General features: G+C 40.2%; 3 protein-coding genes across 4 annotated transcripts in view; 2 read left to right on the forward strand and 1 right to left on the reverse strand.

The window, feature by feature from the left end:
- grik4 (glutamate receptor, ionotropic, kainate 4) overlaps positions 1-2,468 on the forward strand; it is a 237,777-nt gene extending 235,309 nt beyond the window's left edge. The window contains exon 21 of one of the 2 annotated variants that reach the window (XM_065960396.1): positions 1,103-1,237. In XM_065960396.1, the coding sequence (XP_065816468.1) occupies positions 1,103-1,132 (30 nt within the window). In that variant the 3' untranslated portion in view covers positions 1,133-1,237. Of the gene's footprint in view, positions 1-1,102 lie in introns of both variants that reach the window. The other variant, XM_065960395.1, reaches the window with a different exon arrangement.
- A 6,531-nt stretch (positions 2,469-8,999) lies between these two features.
- Positions 9,000-13,701, reverse strand: drc12 (dynein regulatory complex subunit 12 homolog). Its single transcript, XM_029281079.2, has 6 exons — positions 13,527-13,701; positions 13,359-13,427; positions 12,118-12,237; positions 11,791-11,883; positions 11,572-11,702; positions 9,000-9,517 (listed from the first exon to the last, which is right to left on the reverse strand). Exons 1-6 carry the CDS (start codon positions 13,576-13,578, stop codon positions 9,389-9,391), a joined length of 594 nt encoding a protein of 197 aa, XP_029136912.1. The 5' UTR covers positions 13,579-13,701; the 3' UTR covers positions 9,000-9,388.
- Positions 13,702-14,268: 567 nt separating this feature from the next.
- Positions 14,269-21,773, forward strand: part of cbl (Cbl proto-oncogene, E3 ubiquitin protein ligase) — a 36,979-nt gene continuing 29,474 nt past the window's right edge. The window contains exons 1-2 of the mRNA XM_020654270.3: positions 14,269-15,018; positions 19,465-19,712. Coding sequence (XP_020509926.2) covers positions 14,872-15,018; positions 19,465-19,712 — 395 coding nt within the window. The 5' untranslated portion in view covers positions 14,269-14,871. The remainder of the gene's footprint in view (positions 15,019-19,464; positions 19,713-21,773) is intronic.

Here is a 21,773-nt window from a genome sequence, read left to right on the forward strand (position 1 = left end):
TCGATTTAATGAAAAGATGTCTACCATTGTGTGCCCATGCATCTTCACCTGAAAACCTAATTGTCAGTCAATAATTGACCGTCAACACACCCACATGTGGGAAGTAGAGGTGAGGATCTAAAGAACTATACTTTCTGTAGACAAAAGAAGGTTATTATTGCTTGTGTGAAGTGCTAAACACAAATAGTGTGTGATTATTATAACCAGAAAAACTGTTGACGTTTTTGAATAAAAATATATATTGCGGTATGGACTTTATTGTAGCTACATTCAGAGTGAGGACTAGGAAGAAACATGAGGAGTTTCTCCAATCTATTGACAGAACTTATAACAATTTAAAAGAGGGTTTTTTTTCCCCCAGACCAATTAAAAAAAAAAGTTCTTCTGTTTTGCAGAAGCATTTTTTTTTTTTGACCATTGAAATTGCCAGGAAATGTTCTGATCTGTTTGTGGAGGAGGTCATCTTCGCTGCCGATGAATATATTGTTGACAAATATTCCAGAGAAAGATGTGCATGCAGTGTTCTAATATATTATATGGTAATATATGATGTGATTCCTTTAAAAAAAGATACTTGATAAATGTCTTTTCAAATGGACTCCGCACTGTGATTTGAACTCAATAAACATTCAGAACGTGAAAGTCAAAAACCAACTCATGTGATTTCTTCTTCTTAAGGGGCATCAATTAACATGTAGACTGTGTGAGTGTTTGTGCGTAAATGGGTGTTAGGTTGTGTGATTTAAACCTGTTTGATCTGTACAGTTGTTACTCTGCAATGGTAGTTTTTGTGTAATGTAGGAAAGCCTCTACTGTCGTGATCTAAGCGGTAGTATCAATAATAAAACTATAGTTTACATACAGTTTACATACAGTCCAAAATAGGGGAAGCGCTTAATCGTCCGTCCAGGAGGTATGATGTTATTTAAAGGTCTGTGTGTGTTTAAAAAGTAAGTTCACTTTATGTCTGCGCTTCATGAAATCTTAGTTTTACTGCTGTGTTGAAGCTACACTACATCTCTCTGTTGATCTCCCTACGTAAACAATTTTAAGAAAAAATAACCATGAAACGTTTGTGTTATGTGTCTGTGATGTCCATCAGTCTGTCCTGATACAGTCAGTCAGTCAGTGAGTTGTCTGGCCTCTCTCCCTTTCTCTCCCTCTCTTATCCCCTCTACCCTCTCTTTTTCTCCCTGTGTGTGTGCTTGCAGCAGTCAGTGTGCGAGGAGATGCTGCGAGAGCTCCAGGGGATCGTCCTGTGTCGCGACAGCTTGCAGGTGAGGCGTCGACGGTCTTCTTCATTGATGCGACCGCGCCCTTTACCCCTGGAGGAACGTCGGGCGCGAGCCGCTGCCGTCAGCCTCAGCAACGGGAAGCTGTGCGGGGGCACCGGACTGCCTGAACCCCTCTCCCACAGACTGGCGCAGGAGGCCGCTCTGGTTGCAAGGGGCTGCAGCCACATCCGTATTTGCCCTGAATGTCGACGCTTCCAGGGATTGAGGATGCGTCCTGGAGGGGCCACAGGGACCCTCCCCTCTCCCACGCACAGTGAGGAGAGCATAGAGTGGGACAAGACCACGAATAGCAGTGAACCTGAATAACGCCAAGTGATTCTGCTTTTCAGGGATCAGAGATCACATGGTGTTTTGGTTCAGCTGATCAGAGTTTTATCCTAAAGGGCAGGACGATGCTGTGGACCTTGTTTTGCCCTGGAGGCACGGCCAGTTAGCAGTTTTGGAATCTCCTTGGGTGAATTTTTACCTTGAACACAGGAAAAACTGATGAGTCTGTCTCATTGTGGTCTGTCCCTGTTGGCCCTTTGTACCATGTGAAACAGTATGGACAGAAACGGCTATGGGGCATTTGTACTATGCAGTATTTTCAGTCATTTATCATTGTGCTCTTTCCTTTTTTTCTTCTTTTTTAAATTATTTCTGTCCTCTGTTGGATTATCAGTACTGAATATTGTTATTCAATTCAAAAAACAAAAAACTTTAAAAAAGTTCCTTTTTTTTTATCTGTCAGTTTACTGTATGAACATATATTGCCTCTGAAGAGCTGCAAAGACAAACAAGTCAACCTTCAAATCCTTTTATTTTGAAAGTGCCAAAAACCATGAGTATAATCTTGTGGCTGGAGAAAGCACCACGGCCTTGAGAAGACAACAAACTGAACCTAGAATAACAAACAGAGACATTCAGACAAACGGACATTTTTTTATAGTAGTGATATTCTATTAAAAAAAAAAGTTTTAACTGTTGGTATCTCTGAAAGACAGCGATGCATGTCCAGACGTGTTGGCAGGAGCTCGCTGAATGATCGTTTGCTGGTGGCTGAGTTGCTGAAAGAATGATTTCCTGTTTTGAATACCTGCTTAAAATGGTTATTGCTTCACACAACACACACACACACACACACACACACACACACACACACACACACACACACACACACACACACACACACAACATCCATTAATTCTCTTATTCCATCTGTCTGACATCTTAAACACTATGAAACATTTATTGTCTCTTCACTTGTCCTCTTTATGATCTCTCACTTAAAAAAATATATCTACTGTCTCCTGCATAGCACACTCTCCCTGTTAGAGGTTAGCACTGATTTCCTCCATCTCACATATTTAAAAATGATTCAGTTTTATGAGAATAAGCCGGTGTGGTAATGAAACCCAATATATATCACAACCAACCAAAAAAAATCTCCCTGGTAACATAAATGGGTTTTATATCAGCAGTTGACTATCATTCTGTTAAATGTCAAAGCAGTTAAACTTTTATTGGCTCTGATGTTTACACACTGCATTGGAGTAGTTCAGTTCAGAACAGCCTAGAGGCCCCTTGACATTTTAATTCTTTCATTTCTGAAAACACTGCAAATCTAACTGAATGTTTTGATCTGGCCCAAAGAGAAAACATTTTTTTTTTTTTACTTGAATGATTTTGGAAGTGGTAAACATCTAGGGCAGACTGATAAAGTTGACATTTATATTGCTTTAACTGTATTCATTCATTTATTTGTTTTTATTTGCAACATGTAAACCTGTGGTTCTCAACTGGACTAGCCTCAGGACCCACCACCTACTCCCAAGTAAGAAAATCGTGAGCCAAGACGGTACAAAACATGTAACAGAACAAAGAGATGAAACAAAACAAACATGCTTTAAAAGTAATTTTAAGACACTTTTTTGACACTTGAAAACTATTCCACTACCCACTTTTGGGTCCTGACCCACCAATTGAGAATCACTGATATAATCCATACTTAAAGAAGTAAAATAATGACACAAAAACCACCAGCAACATTATTCTTAATTTACTTTGAGCAAAGACTGTGACTTAGTATTTTCCCATTGAACTGACCATTTCGATAGCCCGACTGTTGTACAGAAGGAATCAGCAGTCATCCTCATGTCTACATGCTTCTTTTTTATTTCTGATCTGGCCATCATTTAAAAATAATGCCCATCAGGTGCCGTCAATCATCATTCCTCAGAACTAGGCCACCAAACTCTACACCGCTTGAAGTTACTGCTGCAGTTCACTTTCTATCAGTCATTTTTCACCTGCAGGTTATCTGCATATTCTCTTTAAAGTAGCAACCTCTTTCTTTCTTTTTATTATTATACTTTATTGTCCATCAAATGTCATTATTCATATGTCATAAAATCAAAACGGCTTACCCTACCTACACACAAATCAAAACCTTTTCCTTTCCAATCCAAACTTGCTCCCAGCATCCACCCACGAACAAAACAAGGGTAGCATAATCTCTCTGAGACATAAAGAAGTCAACTTACATCCTTCTTTGTTCCTGAATATTCTGACAGCTCCAAGATTCCCGTATTAAGTTCTTTCAAACAACAAAGGCATGAACAAAAATGGTGTAATACCAATAAAATATCAAGGTGGCATATTCATAGAACTCAGATGCTAGATTGACACTTAAATTAAAAAAAAAAAAAAAAAACCTTGGACAAGAATTGCCTAAAGGGACCTTGAAGACATTAACAACATAAGCCATAATTGTGCATCTATAGTGTTACAATTTGTATCATGGTAAAAATGTGAGAATTGATGAAATATCATAGGATAACAAAAATGAATTAATCTGAAGTACCCTGCAATGTTACACACATTGATTTGATGTGTTTGTCTATATGTGTATCATATATATTTGTGTGTGTTCCAACTGTTGCCTTGTTGAATCATAGTTTTTTGTTATTCACCAGCACAGTAACATCTCTATATATGACCTCACCCAAACTGCCTCTATGTATTTTGAGCACCTGTTCTTGCATGAAGGGCTGTGATTGGTGCGCTGTATCAAAGGCTGGTGAACAGGTGAAACTGTGATGATCAGCTGCTGACAGACCTGGAGTAAACTGCATTATCAGCATTATTATTCTTCTCCAGAGTTTCCAGTGGATTCATTGTTTTGAACCTTTTTTTGGAATACTAAATGTATATGGTTTATTTTGTGTTTTTTGTGTGTGTGCCATATTTTTTATGTTAGTTATCTAGCTTCACACTCAGGTCTGCAGCGTGTCTGAAATCCCACAAAAATGCAGGGGTGTTTCAACCAGCACTGAATCTGGCACCCCAAAGAAATTATTGGGAATTCCAAAAGCAACTCACCTAGTTGTCAACTAATTACCTGTTAACGTCTTACGGTGTGTAAATACAGTTTGATCAACAGGAGTCCCCAGTAATGGTTCATAGTGTTGTAACAGTCATTACACACACACCTACATGTGTATCAGGATTATATGGACACATTATCAGACATTTAGACACATACAAATGCACACCAGTACAGTTTGTGAGCATTTGATTTAAAAAAAAATAAAAATAAAAAAAAAATCCTTGCAGACAGTAAACTTTCTATATTTCTTTATATATTAACTTGTTAAAGGGAAATTGCCAAGAAAATAGCAAAGAAAGAAAACCAAATTTCTTTATGCGTTTTATAAAAGAAGTTTCTATCCATTTGCTGAATGTTACTTTGAAACTCATGAAAGTGTGGCTCTCGCTGCACCCGATGCTAACTCCTTAAATACTCAAAACATTTACAGGGGTGCTAAATCAAGCGTAGTTGGAATGAGATTGCCAATTACCTTGAAGGCAGGACAAGCAGTGCAGTACGAATTAAAACAAATCCCTCTGAAACACTGGACAGCCTTCGCTGGGAGACCTCTGAGTCAGATGGCAGGGATTGGCTGCTATATTTTATATGCTTTATTTTCTTATGTTGACATTTTTATCCCATTATAAATACATTTCTAAAAACAACCTTCTGTGGGGGTTCTGGGTTTGTCTTTTCTTTTACTCTGATTTATACGACCTTCTAATCTGGTTAGATCTGCCATGCTTAAAAGCCTCTGAGTGCACACTGTTTTCTAAGTTTAATATTCAGCCAGGAGAAATATTCAGACAGTGCTCATGTTGTATTTTTTGCATTATGAGGATACAAGGAGTTTCTTGCTTAACGTGATGATTTGTTGGGTGAACCAGAGGGAAATGATGCATTAACCTCCCCTTTCTCTCCAGGAGCTGAATCAACATCTGCACACTTGTGAATCTGTTAAAGCGCTGAGAATTTGCGTGGGTGTGATGTTTTAACGTGGGGGTAATGAGTTTAGCAACTCACTCGTGCTATATTTGCATCCACTCAGCCGTAGTCCATCCATCAATGCTATTTTCAGTGGATGTTTCTGCCTTCTCAGGATAGTGAGTGAAGGCCAAACAACAAACTGCATCTAGTTAATGGTTTCATTCCAATCTCTCTCTCTGTCTCGCTCTCATCTCTGAGTGCCAGTCTCCCCATATCTCCATGACAAGTTTACTCACCAACTGCACGTCTCAGTGCATCTCCCCTGCACCTACGGAACTCTTAACAAGAGTGACAAACACACCTCAGCACTCGCTGCCACCTGTATGTCACTGCCGTGTCAAGTTTATTTAACCACGCTCATGCCTCTGCTGCTCCAGGTTCATAAACTCATCGCATCTCATCCCACCAGTGATGTGCTGAACTGCTGCTAGCTTTATGGAGGCCACGTTGAGCACCGAGTGCCTGCAGGGGTGTGTGCAAATCTGCTTCACTCCTCTTTGCTCTTGATCTGCTTTCACTTCTACGATGCCTAAACCTGACACCTGAGACGTTTATATACATTTTTTTATATTATTCATTCATTCCTAGACTTGTATTCAGATTGACTTAATTACTTTCTGACAGCAATTTTGAAATCTATTCATACCATTTTCACAGCCAAGATTGCATCTCTTTGTCATACACCTGCTTTCTCTTTTCTGACAGCAGATTTCCCAAGGTTAACAGCCCTGCACGTGTACATCCGCCCCATAACAACCACTAATGAGCAGCGATTCTAAGGACACCAATTGAGAGACAAAGCAAATCAGTGGAACCAAACTAATTCACAGTGAGACAGGCACACATTTTTATAAGTGAGGGCTTTCCTATTGATTTGCTTGCAGTCAATTGCAAAAGGCTTGTTGTTGTTGATGTTGGGGTGTACTTAAAGAAAAGGTATTCAGAGTGAAAGAATACCATCCAAGGTGAAGGACTGTCAAGGCTGCTATACAGCCTTTTGTTGTTGACAGTTTCTGTTGAGCTTATTGACCAAAACATCTTGGCATTGTTTGTCTTTCAGAGAAATAAAATGGAGTTTCATTTACTCTGTGTTTTGTTCCCTCACTATTCATTCTCACCTTGATCGATGGCCCCACAGAATGGGAAGCATTGATTACCTAATTTTGTGTTCCTGTGTGGGGGTGAGAGTGAGTGTGTGTTCACTGTGTTGGTGTGTTGGTATGGGTCTCTCTCTAATGCTCTGGCCTCCCTGGGAAATCAGTGTCGGCATCTGGATTCATCAGCTGGAGGGCCTTTCATTGCGTCATTACCCAAAAGCCGAACAGACAGCCAAGTCGAATTCAGAAGGAAGTGCAGCAGCAAGTGCATGTTTTCTGATGTCCTTCAGAAAAATTCAAGAAGACAGCTTTTATCATGGAAATCGATCAACAGGGCACTGCCTTACAAAACTACATGAATTCTTTAGAGTTCTTTTTTAAAGGTAAAACAGTCATTCGAGAGGTGTTTTAGAATTGGCGTAAAAAGTCTGTGTTAACCTTAAGCTCTAAAGTTAGAGTGCTTACCTGTCACGCTCCATAACGACTCCACCTTTGATCAGAGCATAATTTTTCTTCCGGAAATTAAATCACTGACAGCAGACAAACATTACCAGGGTTAACATTAGAACAAGTCTATTAATCATACGCATCATGGACAAAACACCTGCCTGATGGATGTGAAAAAGGTTAAACCTGTGGATATAAATTTAGGGTATATCATGAACTCCAACTACAATAAGGAAATTAATGATTTACCCTCATTCTATTTTGCTTGAAAATAATTCAAATTCCATATATTTCCACAAATTTACATTTCAACTTAACTGCATTTCAGAGGAGTAATGTATGCTTTCTTTTCTAAACATATTTGCCAGCTAACTAGTTGCATTGTACCAAATAAATACATTTACCTGCAAGTGCATTCTTAGAGCTTCAACCTGTGGTTCCCTTTACTTATCATGCCTTATAAAACAGTATTTTTTTCTGGCCCCTTGTAACGATACATTTGTTTAAAGAGGTCTAAGCAGGTCCACCAAACACAGTTTCCTTCTAAACTTCCTGAAGGGATTTTCTTTCAATGAGTTTGAGAACGTATGAGGTAAAATTGTTAGATATTTTTCAAAATAAAGGAAGAAGAAGAAGAAAAAAAACAACAATAAAGATGAGTATGAGGATTGTGTTTTCTCTTTTCTCCTACCCCCCAAAAATCATCTCATGACCTCTTCCATTTATCTTGTGACCTTTTGGAAAGGGCCCTGACCCCTTCGTTGGAAACCACTGAAACAAAACAGATAAAAGATCATACTAAAAGATGTATACTTCAAGGACATAAAGTAATTTAAAGTATCTGTTTCACATCAACCACAGAAGAAAGATTGCACATGGTACATGACAATAACCTATCAGAAGGAATTATTTGACATTGATATAAAATAATTGAATTAAGATATTTTAAAAACAACTGTCCTTTAACTTGGTGTATTTTTAATGTTAGATTTTAACTTAGAGAATTTGACATTCCTCTTTTTAGTATTTACTTACTTAGTACTTTCAGCCCCGACTGACCAATGCGGAGTATTTAACATGAGCGTTTACATAAAACTAATACATAATGACAGATAATACTACTTAGCACACATTTTGCTAAGTAAAAATAAATTTTCATGTTCCCTACCGAACAGATTGCACTATGCATATTGTCATTTTTAGCACTGGGAGGACATCAGAAAACCACATCAAACCCCACAAATCAAAAACGCAGACTTTGAAAGCCAAGGCTCGTTATGGTTTGAGGACAAAAAAAAAAGTGGTTCTCAGATAAAGACATCTTGAGCTCCAGTCTTAATTGGTCATCAAACCACAGAATGATTTAAATCCCAGAGTAATCGATTCATTACCTCCCAGATGAAAGGCTAAGATAAGAAATCACAGTGGGCTGTGAAGAAATTGCACGAATGACAGCTTTGTGAAATCTGTTTATGTGGCTCCCTGCAGGGAAAGTTAACTTTAATTGAATCTGAGCAGACTCATCATATTTCCTGCACCATTAACTGTTATTTTGCCTTCTTCTTGTTATTGTCAACTGTTAGTCCACCTCATATTGACATTTATTTTTTGTTTCCTGTTTGAATTCCCTCCTTCGCATAATGTATGTTGATGTAAACAAGGCAGCTTAGTATTATTACAGATTACCAGTCCCTTCCTTGTCTAGTGTTCATGTTACCGGGTTACATCACACTTTCTGTACCACCATATATGGCGTCTCATCCACTGATCAAAAAACACCCTAACAAAATAGTATTCTCATTGTCATCATTGCTAGCATGGCTATTGATTTTAAAGCCTTTATTGATGTGTTTATACAGTACAGCACACGTATCATTCCTTTAATGTGATTGTGTTCCTCTTCTTATTTTACTAAAGACACCATCTTTGAAACCATTGACAGTCATTTGCTACATCTAGTGGTCATTACACGACATTACAAACACTTTATGGATATCTATGGATACATGCAGTCAGATCTGCCCATTTTGTACTCTGGTGATGAAATATGGTACCAACAGCCACAGTTTCAGGCATACTTAATCATGAGCTAAAAGTTGATAATGTCGCAGGTTTCACTTTTGTTTTACGAAAATGTAACGGTCTTATTTATCAGAACCTACAAATGTGTCTCATCGAGAGGAGCGGCTGCCTTTAGATCTTTTAAGTCTGTCTCAGATGTTCGCAGCATTCAAGCCAAATTCAGAGAGCAGGTCCTTGTGATTTTGATGAAGCTCTGTGCTCTTGCCCTTCCATTCCTGTCCAGCCACAGACAGCTGGGAAGTCAGACAGTCTAAAGTCTCCTGTAGATAAAAGAAAAATCAGTGAAAATTAGATGTGACCGAAAGGTTTCCCTTTAAATCACCCAGTTGTCTAACCTGATCTCCCTCCTTCCCTTTAACCACTTTAAACTCTGATGAGTTACAGGACTGCGCTGATGGGGAAGAGACATAATTACATTCTCTGTCACACAAGGAGAGACAGAAATAATAATGATTACTTATTGTAAAATCATGGCTGCATAATCACAGACTGAGTCTACGATAAAGGGCTCCCGACATGACCACTTATCTTTGAAGATCTGCTCTCTGAAAATTTGCATCTGCTGTCAGGGCTCAGCCAACTGGCCTGATCCTACTAAAGGGCCCATATTATGCTTGTTCTGGTTTTATATGCTCTTCAGTGTGTTTTCCAAGTGTCCTGTGCATGTTTAGGCACATCTATGTGGGAAAGTTCCGTGGAAACGCGGCTTCGCCTACGTCCTCCTGTTAGCTGCAGCATTAGCTGCATGTAACACTCAGTTCTAGCCCCCATCGATAAAAAATTGTCAGCGCAGCGTCTTTGTCAGTGTGAGATCACTGATCTAAGCCCACTGGCTCGTTGTGGCAAGCCCTGCAGCTCATGTTGAAATTTCCGAGAAGCGTGCTGAGCAACTGACCAATAATGACAGAGCGGATTGGCAGACCAATCAGAGCAGACTTGGTCCATGTGGGGCTCTGCAGTGGGGGCTCAGCAGAGCGTAGAGGGAGCAAGGAGGAGCAGTACATGAAAACAGACCCTTTTTTCAAACTTTAGCTATTGTGAACATACAAAAGTAGGTACATAGATTAAATATACAAACCCCAAAAAGGGCATAATATTGGCTCTGGCCCATACTGAGCCCCATTCTTTGTTATTTACATCAGGGAGTCTTATTGTCCTTGTGTGAGTTATTATAATAGACCTATAAGTTACCATAACATTTATATCATAGGTGTGGGTGTTGCTTGAAAAGAGTCCAGTTGGACAAAGGAAACGTGTTCCAACAGCTTAAGAACCTTCTGTGCTTCACTTCAGATCGTCTCTGTGACTTTTATATTTTACTGAATACTCGTTTGTATGTCCATCCAGGCTTACTTGAAGATCAATGTTGTGTGGCTTTGTAAAGCCAAAACATAACTTTTAAAGTTCACCTTTTCCTTATAGATCCAAATGCCGGCTTATGACATTTGAGAAAAGGTTGGGTAGTTTATAAACAGTGTGAGGCTTTTTGTAAAGCTGTACACAGCACAGTTTTTGGCTGTCATCTCTAAAGTGGGGAAAGTGAGTTTAATGCTAACACGTGGGATTATTCAACAATATGACACTTACAGTATACCCAGGTTGTAAAAACTCCTTAATGCGAGCCATGCAGCAGTGAATTTAATTTAGGTGCATTCATTTAAACTGTATCCATATAGAGACATTAACATGTTAACTTTCACATCCTAATGTTGGCAAAGTGCCACCATCCCAAGCACAGACATGATCTTATGGAGTTGTTCTACTGAGTGAAAAATGGATAAGGGCTGATCTCACTGCAGAGGCAAGAGGAAATATCAATCTACATTAAGTCCCGAATACATCCACTATGGAAAAGTGAAGAGTAATGGGGACAAAGCTGCCCTTTAGCAGGGACAGCACCACATCGTTCACCCTAATCGAATGGTATATACCTGTAAGCAGGTTCAGAGTGTGTGGAGCCTCAAACATGTCTGGTCAAACATACTGAGGCCCATTAATGGCTACAGTTTATCAGCGTCATTAATATGTGAATGGTGAATGGACTTGTTCTTATATAGCACTTATCTAGTCTTCTAACCACTCAAAGTGCTTGTGCAATACACGTCACACATTTACCCATTCACAAAGATTTTCACACACTGATTGGAGAGGAGGCTATCAAAAGTGGCCATCAGCATTAACAACTCACATTGATACGAATTCAAACTTCGATATAAATGCCAGTGGGAGAAGTTTACAATTCAGCGTCTTGCCGAAGGAGACTTTAGCATGTGGACTAGGACAGTGATAAGTCGTGATTAGTTTTGCTACTCACATGCAGGATCTTCTCATAGTCAGTTTCCATGTTGTCCATCTTATGACAGAGGTCAGATATGACGGTGTCCTTCTCCTGTTCAACCTGCTCACGCTCTCTTTTCTCTCTCTTCAATTCATCCTGACACAGGACTATGCACACAAACAAACACAGGCATGCAGTAAATTGTATCTGGCTCTCCTATATCTATTTATATGTTAATGTTTCATGTATTCATACCAAGTTCCTCTTTCAGCTGGCCGACCTCCTTCTCCAGCCTCTTCACCTTGCTGCTCAGGTCCGTCTGCATTGATTTGTACTGTCGACGGAGGTCTAAAAGATATTTGTAGCAACAATTTCAGACTTAGCCTTCGTTGCTGATTCCCTTTGCACAGCTAATTTAGCAATCAGCTTAGGCACCCAGCTAATTAGACTTTTTGTTCCCCAAAAATTACCCTAACCTTGGCAAACACGCCCCTTGTTCTTGCATCCCAAAGGGATCCACGCTTTATCTCAGGTTATTAAAGGAGAGACTAATTGTTGTTTCATGCCTCAACTGATGCGTACCAGAGTTCACATCCCTGTGGTCTTGTCCCTCGTGCTGCAGCTTCTGCTCCATGTCTCTCATGCGTCTCCTCAGGTCAGCTCTATCAGACTGGATCTTTATTGCAGACTCACGCTGTATGGCTGTGGTGATCACACAAACACATGCATGCATAATGATCACATCAGTGAGCTCTTTAGAGGCAGAAATTGCATCCTAATGCCTCTTACCCTAAAACTAATTATGTTTTCATATGGCTGTAACTTCCTGTCGGTGGTACAGATGGTGCAACTGTAGCTTCACATGGTGGGATGATTCAGATGCCTTGATTCAATAAAAGTGAAAATCAAACTATGTATAAATACTTCATTCTACATACATAGTCCTTTATCAAAATCTTAAAGCATGTTAGGATTGTCAGCAAAATACACTAGAGAGCACATGTAACAAGTTTTAACTTGGGACAACTAGTTTGACCTAAGACAGTACATTCATGTTAAGATATACATTTTCATTGAAAGCTGTAGCCTGCAGAAATTACTGCATTTCCTTCAGAAGTAGTAGAAGTATAAAGTAGAACATAAAGAACAGGTACCTCCAAATCATACATTTCCCACCACTGCTTCAAGTCTTACTATTAAACATGGTATGTAACATAGTATGCTAAATATGTTCCCTGAATCCCTGTGTAAAAGGTTGACGCAATCAAATAACTTTTGATAAGAGAAGAATCTTTTTCAGATACGATCTCGTTTCATATGACAGGGGGCATTATGAAAAGGAATAAAGTCATGTTATTAGGATTAGTCACTTCATTGATTAGATTAGTAACAGGGAATTTGAAATCAGAAATGATTAAACTGAATAATCGTATAAGTCAAATATAGGCTACCCTAAATCAAGAAAAAAGGCAAAACGTTTGCTGGTTACAGTCCTATACCAAAAGTGAGGATATTAAGCTTTTTGTTTATTAATGTAAAATGGACGCTTAAAAATTGAGAATGACCATTTTTAATGTATAATCATTTTTTCTGCCACTCAAAAGACTACAAGCTAAATTATTATATTACCTAATAATCAGAAGGTAGGCCTACATTAGGCATTATTAGACATAATATGCCTATGTAGGCTTCTCTTCTTTAGGAGTGGAAATGTCCCCCTTGAATTCAGTAGGCTTCATGTGATTTGTAAAGGAGGTAGTTTGACCTCAACGAGGCAACGTTACACAAAGTAGGCTAAATAAAAAAAATGTATTCCTGCTCACCAATATGATCCTGTAGGACGGCTATATCCAGAATACTGTGCTTATACTTTGCTTCTACATCATTTTCACCTGTAACAAGAGAATAACAGTTGTAAACAAAAATGAATGTCAGCAAAAGAAAAAAAAACTATAGTCCTACTGCATATAGCCTACATAATCTTAAATTACATTTTTCGGGAGCCTTCTTTGTGGTCTTTTTCGTTTTTTTCTTAGGAGGCATGATTCCTTTAGCTCCACTCCCTGAATGGACACACTAAACACAGGGATGAGCATTTGTTGCTTGCTGTGCTGAGGTTGCCGAGTGAGTTGCCATGGAACTAGCTGTCAACCTTGATTGATAGTTGACTGACTTTATTAACAACCAATCACAAAGTTACTAGGGCACCTTCGCCTTTTTTTTTGTTTTTTGTTTTTTTTTCATCTCGTGCGCACTTGGCCATGTAATTGGATCCTTACTTTTAAGTGAGATACGTTTTTAGAGCGTCCTTTGTTGCCAGGAGAGACCGAGCCCAGCGCTGTGGGAATGCAAGGCAACCATTCAGCATCACCTCAACCTTTTTTTATGAATGCTGCACAAGCTGAGGCGCGCGTCCGAGAACATTCACGACTCGTGAGCGCGCATGGAGAAGGCGTGGAGTTTGGGTTATGAAGAAGGGGAGGGAGGGGGGCAAACAAACGGAAGGGGACGTTCAGGAAAGGCAAGGGCCGCACATAGGCTACACGTCACGGTGGAACAGAAAAAAACACAGGGCAATGTTTCATTTCCACATTTATTTATTTTCTCGTGTTACAGATATGTGACGCTTTTCGCATTTTTTTTAAAAAAAATTTTCCGGTGCAACTTCCTCTTCTTCTCGGTCATCAGTGAATGCTCTGCGTCGTCAGCCCGCAGGAGGAGGAGGAAGAGGAGGAGGAGGAGGAGGGCTGACACTGTCACACAGACAACTCAACTTCCCGTCAAAGCACAGCGCAGGCAAAACGAGCTGCTGCTGCTGCTGACAACAAAAAAAGGGGAACGACATCGGGGATTATCAAGAGGAGAGGAACACATTCAAGACACGGTGTCGCCCAGCTGAGGGCTGAGCAGAGTCTGAGGTCTGTGCTCCTGCTAGTTATCCTTGCGTTGGGGTCCCTGCAGAGAGACAGCAGCACGGGGCTAGCTGCAGCACACCGCGGCTGCTGCACAAGGGTGTGAGTGACTTCTTTTAGCCATAATCTCCCTTTTTTTTTTAATTTTTTTTTTTATTTACCCGAAAACAGCTGGTGTTAAGGTTTAATGATGGAAGCCTTCATGCACTAGCCATCCCTCCCAAATCCTTTACCCCCTGTCGGACCCTGGCTCAGACCCGTCACTCGGGCGCTGTCCTCGCCGGGGGGGGGTGCCGGATCACCATTGCTGGGTCTGGCTAACGCGAGACGGCGGCGGCGGCTCGGTCCCCCCTGACCCCCTGACCCCCCCCCTGCCCCCCACACTCCTGTCTGCCGCTCTGGCCGACCTTTACCGAGCTCGAACATGGCAGGGAACCTTAAGAAAGGCGGAGGACTCATAGGTATGATGAAGGATGCCTTCCAGCCACACCATCACCACCTCCACTCCCATCACCAGCCCGGGGCCGTGGATAAGAAGACAGTGGAGAAATGTTGGAAACTGATGGACAAGGTAGGTTTAGCTCGGGATAAACGTGAACTGGGCTCGTCGGATGCCAAAAGAGAGAGAGGAGAGGAGGAGGGGGGGGGCTGCTAGCTCACAAAAGCTAACTAGCGTTGAGCTAACTATTCAGGTTCTGGCGTCGACAGCTTGGAAACAGCTAGCTGCTAATTAGCTAGCGTTAAACTGTATTGTTCTGTACCATATGTGCCAATGACGGACTGTTATGATTAATATCACAAAGTCCACACATGAGAGCGACATTACATGTGTGTGTGTGTAAGAGCTTTAACACACTCTATGCTAACTGGTTTGTTGTCACACCATTGTAGACTTACAAATGCATCAAACATTAACAAAGAAGAACATGCTGGTAACACTGGAAAAGTTCAGTTTAGGTTAATTCAAGGGAGTTTTTTTTTTTTTTTTTTAATTTAATTGTACGTTGTTGCTTATTTTACGGCAGTCTGTAAGCTGTTAGAAACTAACAAAGCACTGAGGGGGAAGTAAAAAAAAAAAACAACAACATGTCTATAACTATAATACAAGGCCAATCATGCTCTTTCACAGGGGAGACTCATTTCACAGCTTTAACTTCTCGGAAAAGCCTGCAGCAGTTTGACCCCTCAGTTTCCTGTGAGATTCACACAGCAATATCTGAGTGAATAGGAAGACAAGACACTCTTTTGTGTCCTCTCTTCCTCTTTGAGGTCTTTAAGTTCAGATATCTAATGTTAGGAGACGAAGCCAAAGCTATTATTAACAAACCACTTTCCAGTTCGTTTTACTCGGCTAGCATCTGTTGAATGTGCTCTGTTGGACTTTAAGCCACATTTCAACACCCAAAAAAAAAAAAGAGGTACTTTAGCTAACAGTTGTAACACTGTGACCTGGGTTTTTTTAATTAGGTGTTTTGTTTTTAGTGAATGTGCAAAACTCCTCCACACATTTTTTTAATGTTATATTTTGGGTGATTTGTTTTGCCTCTATTGGATAGAACAGCTGTAGAGAGTTAGGAAACATTGGGAAGGGGATGACATGCAGCAAAGGACCGAGGCTGGACTGGAACCCATTGCAACGAGGACTACAGCCTCTGTTCATGGGGCACGTACCCTCATAACCGCAAGGCTATCTGACGCCCCGAATGTGCAACACTTCTTAAAAAGCTTTTGTGTGCATCTCTGTCATATGACCCGGACAACTGACCTTAAACCGCCTGCACAGTCAGGTTAGCTTTTTACAGTCTACAGTCTGAGAATAATTTACAATGTTCATCTGACCGAGTGAAACAGTTATGCCCAGAAAAAAAAAGAATCTCTTACCTATAAAAAAAAAATGCTAAAACACCGATGTGTTTCCACTTCCCTTGATTGTTAAAATAAAGCTGCAGAAAAAGTATTCCGAACGCTACAGCCCAACATACACTCTTGACCAACAGAATGCAGAATATAATCTTTGTGTCCCTCTTTTAAAACACCTCCTGCAGAGGACCTAGTTAAATTTTAGCAGAATTATGTCACATTAATTCTGCATCACCTATTCTTACAGTTTTAGGCATAACAAACATTGCACTTATTTAATTTGTTTAATCTCTGACGCTCTGTCCAAAGGTTTGTTTTAAGGTTGCCCTCCTGCATCAAGTTTGGACTTTAGAAATATAGTTTAAAGGTTTAGCCGTTTTGTGTCTGCTGTTGCATCGCTAAATGCACGACGCAAATTAGGTATTAATTAACCATAACCTGATGTTTTGTTGTTTTTTTTTAAAATAAATTAATGTCAAAAAGTTACCTGGGCCAATTTTTTTCCAGGTAATTTAATTTTCAGGTACTTGAAGTTGATGTTCAGACAGTACATGTTTATTTATTCTATGCCAGTTGTGAATAGGCCTGGAGAGAACGAGAGAAGAGAGAAAAAGATGAGTGGAATGCAGTTAAGTGTAGAGCCCGTCAATATTTCACTCCAGCCTTGATTGACATTGACATATGAGAGCACTCAGTTGTTTTGGCCTTGTACGTGTGCAAGCATGCATGCGCATTTGGCAAAGTTATGGGTACAAGTGTTTGCATGGTATATGATAATGCTAGTGATGTAACCTTGGCAACCCTGTTATTAAATGTCAGACATAACCAGTGAAGACTTTCTGCATTCAGAGGCCTGGAGAAGGGTTGAAGGAGTGAGGGCACAGAGTTGGTAATGATACTGAAGTAAAGGCATGTTATCTGTCAGTTCAGTCGCACATCTCTGGCAAATGAAAAATTGTCTCTCACACGTATACTTACCACAGTCATATTATTCAAAATATACACAGGATAAAAAAATAAAAAATATGCTGATGATGTTAAACATACAGTTCTGTAGAAGCTTTAAGCTCACTTTTTGACACCATTGGCAATTTAAAAGGATTTTTTAAATGTTTTTTTCTATAAATGAAAAGTATAAGCTAATGAAATCACTTAAATCTTACTGCACTTCATTTTTTCCCCTTCCACCCATTTGCTGATATTGAGAAGCTGACTATTCTCATATATAATATATAAACTCATTCTGCATGTCATGAAACTGTACCCCGTAAAATACACTGTCCGTCAAGTGTGACCTCATTTTGCTGAGAGGCATTTGATACAGTGATGATGAGGTGACTTATCTTAGAACTGTATACCCATATTACAAGCTGAAACTAAATATTTCTCACATACAACACTCGGTTTGGGAAGCTGAGGCAGGTCCTTCTACATTCTGATTTGACATATGTGGAAGTGAACATCATGTTTATCTGTGGCTGGGGAATATAAAATTCAGAAAAGCAGATTTAAAAAGAAGTTATTTTCTGGCAAATGTATCAGAGTGGAATTAGTGTTAGTTAGCTTGAGTCAACTGAGCATGTTTCATAATAACGTAAAGCACGTATGCGTTGTATTACGACGTTATGTACAAGAGGTAATCGTGCTTAGTTACGGTTAGTCCTAAGTGGGGGCCAATCGTGCTTGAGTACGGCACGGTACGGATGGCCAGTGTGACCGCGCCCTTAAACACATTCATTCCACAACCACATTTAGTTATGTCATCCCTGCCTTCTTTCTTTTTTCAGACCCTCCCTCACAATTGTTGGATGCTACATTTTATGTGCTGTTGTTGTTACTTCTGAAAGCCCAAGTTCAGATCAGGAGAAGGGACCCTGGATTTTTCAAATATTGTGTAGGTTAGGGAGGAAGTTCATCCTAAATTCAGTGATGACCACGTCCATAAAGAGCGTACTGTCATTGAATGTTCCAGGCTTCCCGCCAGTGTCGTTTGTAATGGTCAATGAGGTGACTCAGACTCTGTGCAGCAATACACAGTGAGATGGCCGAGGAGAGGTTGAACATTACTGAGGATGTTGCATGTTTTCTTACAGTCTAGTGAATGTGTTTAACTCAATTTTAATGTTTTATGAAGCCATCTGATAGGGCATTTTCTCTCTGCTTACCCATTACAGAATTCACCCTATGATGTGTCAATGATTCATGTGAATGTGCGCTCTTGCAGATTTATTTGTAGGTTTTTTTTAATCTTTTGTGCTTGGGAAATTTATTTCTTCACATGCACAATCATGCTCAAATGTTGAGCAAAGAGAATTTGTGTTTTTCATGCAGAAGTGGTGTAGGATGTGCAGATTGAAATGAGGAAGTGTAAACATCAATAGCTTCTCTAAACATGTTCAGCAAGTGAAGAGTCCGACTGTGGTAACCTGTGTTTGTTGAAATGGCAGTTGAAAAATTAGACATGTCTCCAAACAGACATCTGCAGTGAAGAGGAAAAGGAGATGATACGGTTCATGAAGAGGACAGACAGTGTTTGGATATATGCAAATCTACCTTTGTCCTGGTACATGTTAATCTTTTTAGGTCTAAGAGGAAGCTGTGCGACATTGGGGAAATATCTCCTGATGCCATAAGGGAATTAATCGATTTAACTATGTATTCCATTATTTAATGTTTTGACTTGCCACACTCTGAAAGCTCTAAGCTTGCCTCTGACGGGGCTTTTAAGGGCCTTTCTCTCAGTCATCACCCTTGTTGGCACTTTCCATTCTGCATGTCTTCTGTCTGGGCTCTCTGACAGTGTACTGCTCTACAGATAAGTGGTCTAATACAGAAAAGAGCTGTATTATGCAAGTCTCTGTCTATAGGGTATAAATAATGTCTTACTGATGCAGAATAAAGGTGAGCTTTTAAAATTTTAGATAACCTTGACTTTCTTTCTGTCTTTGTCACTCTCTCTCTAACCCATCTTTTAACATGTGTGCTTTGCCTTTGCACCCACCTTGTCTCTAACTGTATCTTTTCATCCCCCCCTACACACACACACACACACACACACACACACACACACACACACACACACACACACACACACACACACACACACACACACACACACACACACACACACACACACAAACATCCTCCCTCTCTGCAGGTGGTGCGCCTTTGCCAAAACCCCAAATTGGCTCTGAAGAACAGCCCCCCTTACATCCTGGACCTTCTGCCAGACACCTACCAGCACCTGCGCACCATCTTGTCTCACTATGAGGGCAAAATGGAGACTTTGGGGGACAACGAGTACTTCCGAGTCTTCATGGAGAACCTTACCAAGAAGACCAAGCAGACCATCAGCTTGTTTAAGGAGGGAAAGGAGCGCATGTACGAGGAGAATTCACAACCCAGGTGAGAAAAGGGGAAAGAATCATTGTACGACAAACACATTTAGACATGATTTTAGTCGTGAATGGTGGCAATTCATTTTTTTTTTGTACTTTGAGTCATTGTGTTGATTTCCATTAGTAGACTTATCTGCACTGAGACATGAGCTGCCGCATTACACACAAATCACACCTCAAACTCTTTCATACATTCTGAGTTATTACGTCTAAGCAGATGTTGTGAACAACGGCTCCTTTCCCCAGCCTCCCAGGTGGTTGTAGCTCGTCATCAAAACAAGAATAGAGAGGTGTTGTGGTTTGAGCAAGTGCGCTCCTCTGTGGTCAGGATGGTGCTTAATCTACAGCTGCCTGGCACTTGTGTTTCTGTGTATCCTTATCTTTTCCATCTACTTCAGCATTTCACTTTTCATATAGCCACCTTTATGTAATGCTTTCGTTTTTGAATTCTTTTTTCCTCTTGCATCCACTTATCGCTCCTTGTCCCCGAAGAAAACAGGCCCCCCCCCATGTGTACAGTTCATGAATATGTCCTGTTGTTGTCTATGTGGCGGGTCTCCTGGAAATTGAATTAATAAGATATTCTGCTCGTTACGCTTGTTTTAGAAACACCAAATGAGAACAGAGTAATCTTTTGAAGACAAAGTATACAGCTATGGACCCCAAGATGAAATGGACTTTCTTCTGAGCAAAAAGTTATGGTTGTGTTAATGAGAAGGCTTTCAGAGCAGCTGCTGGGTGAAGCTGCTTTGCTTTTATCATGTTCATTTGTTGCAATCAAGAGGAAAAAGGCTGGAGGATATGCGCCGGTACTTGTTACAGGCATCATGTACTTTCTATAATGAAATAGTAAGAAAGAAATGATTTGGGTTTTCTATGAAAGGGTTAGTGAGCCAGCATCAAATATTTGCCAGTGAATGCTTTCTCTGCTTACTCCTATGCGTTGTCTGCTTTTTATGTCTGTGTGCTGTATCTGCTGTCTTCAGATGGTCTGAAGGCAAAATGGAGCTTTAAGAAGAGAGAAAAGATGGACAGTAATGAGTGTTTGAGCGGAGTAGATACCAGCTAAATAAGGCTACATCACTAACAAACCAGATTACAAGCAGGTTACACCGCCCTGTGTCATACTGGATTGATTGCTGTGAAACTCTCCTTGCTACAGTGTTGTGAGCTCGCTGCATTGATATAGGCTGGGAAGGCAAAAAAATGCTGTCTTCTTTCAAGAAAATCAAGTCCAACGAATTTGGTTGTTATGACGTCCTTACAGTTGTAGATACATGTGGTTGTCACTTCATTACTTTAGAGAAGCTTAATTCATTTGCATAGAGCTGGTGTGTGGCGCTTTAGCTCATCTCTACATAATTCTGTTAAATCGCAAATAACTTGGCCTATCTTCTATCCTGAGGGTCATTTGTGCTTTATAAAATTGTAATAAAAGTATGTGAGGCCTATGAGAGAGAATCAGGGAATAAGGCAGCAGTCAATCTTTAGTTAGTGCGACAGAACCTCCTACAAAATAGTCCTTCATGTATCACTGCTTTTCCTGTTTTGTCATATGTCCTTTGCCAGGTTAGTGTCATGACTTGGCCATGTATCTCGTGTCTTAATGCCTACAGCCCGAGGTAAAGGGCAAAGGAAGATTTAAGGTATAATTCAGAGTGACGTTTGTAATGCTTTTTAGCGAGCTTTCTGGTTTCATTTAAAGCAGAGGGGACGTGCACCATATCTGAGTTTTTATTAGTTCTGCCAAGTGCTGTAAATTCAGTTTCTATTCCAGCATTAGTCTGAGAAGACGACAGAGAAGAAGTTTTTTCACACATTCACGCCTGACCTGCTGTCTATTAGTTAAAGTATTTCTTGTTTTGAATGGATACAGGAAAAAAAACAATATTAGGTAATAGTTTAATCTAGTCAGTACTAAGTGATACATCCTCTTCTTGCTGCTCGGTTCCTCAGTTGGGTTGTTCCCTCTCAGACCCCATGCCAGTACTCTTGCAGACAGAAAAAAACTTAATCAACCAGCAAGTGAAAGCTTTCATCATAACCACCACTGTATTTGTGTTGTTCT

The sequence above is a fragment of the Labrus bergylta genome, chromosome 11, assembly GCF_963930695.1.
Source record: "Labrus bergylta chromosome 11, fLabBer1.1, whole genome shotgun sequence".
Taxonomy (NCBI): Eukaryota; Metazoa; Chordata; class Actinopteri; order Labriformes; family Labridae; genus Labrus; species Labrus bergylta.

Coding starts and splice junctions, on each gene's coding strand:
- drc12 (XM_029281079.2), bottom strand. CDS start 13,578: ATGCCTCCTAAGAAAAAAACGAAAAAGACCACAAAGAAGGCTCCCGAA. Junction 13,428..13,526: donor AAAGAAGGCTCCCGAAAAAT/GTAATTTAAGAT, acceptor CTCTTGTTACAG/GTGAAAATGATGTAGAAGCA. Junction 12,238..13,358: donor CGTCCTACAGGATCATATTG/GTGAGCAGGAAT, acceptor TGATCACCACAG/CCATACAGCGTGAGTCTGCA.